Source organism: Sphaeroforma arctica (assembly GCF_001186125.1).
Source record: "Sphaeroforma arctica JP610 unplaced genomic scaffold supercont1.7, whole genome shotgun sequence".
Classification (NCBI taxonomy): Eukaryota; class Ichthyosporea; order Ichthyophonida; genus Sphaeroforma; species Sphaeroforma arctica.
This window is the reverse complement of record NW_014040551.1, coordinates 39232-43782: the sequence shown is the minus strand read 5'-3', so window position 1 is coordinate 43782 and position 4551 is coordinate 39232. Positions and strand designations below refer to the sequence as shown.

Sequence of the window (4551 nt, the reverse complement as noted above, 5' to 3'; positions counted from 1 at the left end):
TATACATACACATACATATATCACGTCACCCTTTCTTTCTAAATTAGATAACAAGTATGCTATAAAAGTACTCAGAATGAAGTGGTGGTGGAAAATTGATATTGACATCGCATTAAGTTGGAAGGAAACAGCAGCAGATAAGAGCTTGCATCTTAAAATACGAGCATTACATTTGGTGAGCTATGCAAAGGAGTGTCTGATGTAGCACATACAAGTCATCCCGTCACTTGCCTTCTAAGGATACGGCCAATACGCACACCAAAGCACCATAATCAATACGCATATCACGACGAATACTCTTATACGTTTCACATTTTGATGTACATGCCTAGCTGTTACTTAGATACGCGCCACTTATGCGTCATTTCCAACACATGCACACCTCGACATAACACAACACATACACACCTTGGCATGGCACTAAACTATTGCCTTCGGTAACAGATTCGTACATAGCCACCCGCGGTACAAATATCTGTCCCACCGACAACGGAATCAATACAATGCCGAACCGACCCTGTCGCTCGTTCTGCAATAAATGCGATAGTCAGTTGAAACAAATAGTTATTAATTCCGTTGGAAGAAGTTGATTTGAACAGTATATAAATATATATTAGATGTATATATACATTAGGGTGTAACCTCATTAAATCAAATTCAATTTAAATCGGATAGATTCGATTTGGATTGCGTTGGGTTGAATTGAATTGATGCCTTGGTTGATTTGATATGAGTTGATTTGCATTGGATTAAAGCGATAAAAATTCATCAGACTGGCACAACATTATGATTTAGATGAGTGTACAATTTGCATGTACATATGAAATCTGATTGAATCTGATTGAATCTGATTGAATTGGAGTGAAATGGATTAAACTGTATTGTAATAGTCAAGACTGGAGGGATATAAGCTTTTAATTGGATCGGAATAAATTGTAATTATTTGAATTGAACTGGATTGATCTATGATCAAAATTGTCGTACAATGGATTGAAGTGTAATCGCTCATTGGGATGGTTTTCATATATTATATTATATATATATATAAATGAACAACAGAACATAATATATGTACAAGGACATACACTACATCACACAACAGAACATACCATATGTACAAGGACATACCATAAACAACAGAACATACCATATGTACAAGGACATACACTACACCCATACCATAAACAACAGAACATACCATATGTACAAGGACATACACTACACCCATACCTCTCTCAACAGAATATACAATATATACAAGGACATATATTACACCCATACCCATACTTTACACACACAGAAGTAACGCGCACACAATATCATACCGTATAAACACAAACGGCATGCTACTGTATACACACATACACACTCTTTCACACACATACTTTGCTGAGCGCGAGCCGCCTTTGGTCGTGCCCAGACACAATCCAATGGCGATGATTGACCTCGACATTGGCCACAACAGTCCTCTCCTCATCACTATCACCTGCACAGCCAAGTACAGAGGTTTATTCTTGTTATGATTAATACAAGCCAGCCCCCATACAGTTTTAAGTGTCTACAAATCCATCCCCATATCTGTATTGATACACTATGTAAGTTAATATTAATACAAGCCAGCCCCCATACAGTTTCAGGGTCTATAAATCCATCCCCATATCTGTATTGATATACTATGTAAGTTATTATTAATACAAGCCAAGCCCCATACAGTTTAAGTGTCTATAAATCCATCCCCAAATCTGTACCGATATACTATGTAAGTTATTATTAATACAAGCCCGCCCCCAAATTTTTTAAGTGTCTATAAATCCATCCCCATATCTGTATTGATATACTATGTAATTTGTTATTAATACAAGCCGGCTCCCTTACACATTACGTGTTTATAAATCCATTCCTATATCTGTGCAGATATGCTATGCAAGTCGTCGTGTGCGATACAATCCAAAGAAACTTATACTCATCTAGACCTGCACTCCATACATTACCAGCACTGACACACTCACTCGCTGATTAGTCCGTGATGGATGATACACAGCCATCCTAATATGCAACGCAGGGATTTGTTCACTGAGGACATATGAGCCATTCATGGAACACTAAATAGCCAGGCGTTTGCCATGGAGTCCTGCTGACATCCCAACCACCCACACATACACATGACCTCAGGTGAGATGGACAGACATCCTATGGCCCCGGAAAGCCGTGCACAGGCACAAGGGTGTACCGGGTACGGGATTAAGCACAGGCATCATCAGGGGCCCAAGTGTTTGTAGAGGCACATCCATACTATGCGGAATATGGTTCATAGTCTATGGTATACACTTGGTTGCATCGCATCGCCCATCATCACAACATGAACACTCCGATACCATACCCAGACAAGCGACCAAAACCGTAACTTTCATCACGATATAAACACCTTAATACCATACCCAGATAAGTGACCAAAGCCATAACACTCGTCACAATATAAACATCTTAATACCATACCCAGACAAGTGACCAAAACCATAACTCTCATCAAAATATAACCTTCTTAAAACCATACCCAGATAAGTGACCCAAACCATATCTCTCATCACAATATAACCTTCTTAATACCATACCCAGACAAGTGACCAAAGCCATAACTCTCATCACAATATAAACACCCTAATACCATACCCAGATAAGTGACCAAAGCCATAACTCTCATCACAATATAAACATCTTAATACCATACCCAGACAAGCGACCAAAGCCATAACTCTCATCACAATTTAAACACCTTAATACCATACCCAAATATGTGACCAAAACTTCAGCCTCGGACGATTCTCCGATAGTGATCTCGTTCTCCACATCGTCGTACTCGCCCATGCCCTTGAAGAGTATGGTGCTTTTGTATTCGGGTTTGTAGATATCTATGTTCATCTCAAACACGTGCTGCAGAGTCCTGGCCGCAGTCACCTGTCAATGCCGTGTAATACTACGAGTCAGAATGTGCAAAAGAAGAAGGAGCTCATATAACACTAGCTCTTTCGGTAGGCATACTATGGTATACGCTGAACGTTTGCATTGGGTGGTATAGGTATCTATATGCTTCTAAGAATGAGTACTTTTTTTGTAAGTATCTTAGCAAGATATAAGAATAAGTACTCATTCATAAATTCATCTCAATCAAGATTTAAGAAGAAGTACTTATTCATACATTCATCTCAATCAAGCTTTTAGAACAAGTACGTATTCTTGTACTCATTTCAATCAAGATACTAGAATAAGTACGTATTCGTATATTCATTTCAATCAAGATTTAAGAACAAGTACTTATTCATACATTCATCTCAATCAAGATATAAGAATACGTACGTATTCTTGTATTCATCTCAAATCCGTACTTCATTTGTTCTGACAGTCGTCACCAGGCGATGTCGTGCACTATGACGACATGTCGAATGGGCGTAGCAATCAGCCTCACAATAGACGAACGGAAAGCCGATACACAACCGACTACTTCGAAAGGAACATAGGAGTCAACCCTACACCCATCTAAACCCCTCGAAAACCACCTAAAACCCTTCTGAACCCATATAAAGCCACCTAAACCCCTCTAGAACCACCTAACCCCCTCTAAAACCACCTAAACCCCTCTAAACTCGTAAACCACCTAAACCCATCTAAACCCTGACTATATAAACAAAAGGTTACATAGCTAGCGTAGGATCATAGGCACCAACCCAACCAGTGTCTGTGCGAGTTCGTGCTGCCGATGGTAGTGCCTGGACGTGTGACACCATACGCGGTCATACCCTGTATTCATCATCGGCCAATTCAAACTCCACCTTCATAGTACACGGCACCACATCACCCGTCGCAGCAACTGCAATGAATAGGTATACCAGTCATCAGCCCACATGTAGTTGTAGGTGGACAGTGCAGCTTTGCGGATGGCTTACATCGTGTGTGGCGAGTACGACGAAAGATGAATGACCACGCAAGGTCACAGGCATGTGTCCAGTCAAGAACTCTGCTTCTGCTGGAGTACAGAACATCTTATACGACGGCAACAATCGGATTGGTACTTCGAAGGTCATTGTAAACGCACGCGTGCGTGTGTCAAATGAAAACGTAAAATACGAGTTCAAAAGCAAACGCGATGTTCATAGGTGGGTATTGTCAGATAATAGGTGCAAATAACATGTGCGAAAGCACTCAATAGGCGTACACGTACGAATACGCTCCAACACACGCATGCTCCAAACACAATCTCACGCACAGGGTGCACAATGAACCACAAGCGACACGGCCTGTGAGTACACATGTGATCGATAACTATACTCACACACACACGCATATATATATATATATATATATATATATGTATGTATGTATATGTATATATACATATATACATATATATATACACACACACACACACATATATATATATATGTATATACACAAGACAAATTCTATGCCATACACGCGCACATACGATGCAAACATGTACTTTATTCGACACGTCCACTGAAATTATCGCACGTACGGGATTTGGCTGGGAAGATG

General features: G+C 40.0%; 1 protein-coding gene across 1 annotated transcript; it reads right to left on the bottom strand.

Annotated features, from left to right (window-relative positions):
* Positions 1-361: 361 nt before the first annotated feature.
* Positions 362-3865, bottom strand: SARC_00250 (hypothetical protein; the record flags this gene model as incomplete). The annotated part of the gene is made up of 4 exons (XM_014306046.1): positions 3795-3865; positions 2787-2955; positions 1386-1486; positions 362-529 (listed from the first exon to the last, which is right to left on the bottom strand). Exons 1-4 carry the CDS (start codon positions 3831-3833, stop codon positions 362-364), a joined length of 477 nt encoding a protein of 158 aa, XP_014161521.1. The 5' UTR covers positions 3834-3865.
* Positions 3866-4551: the final 686 nt, after the last annotated feature.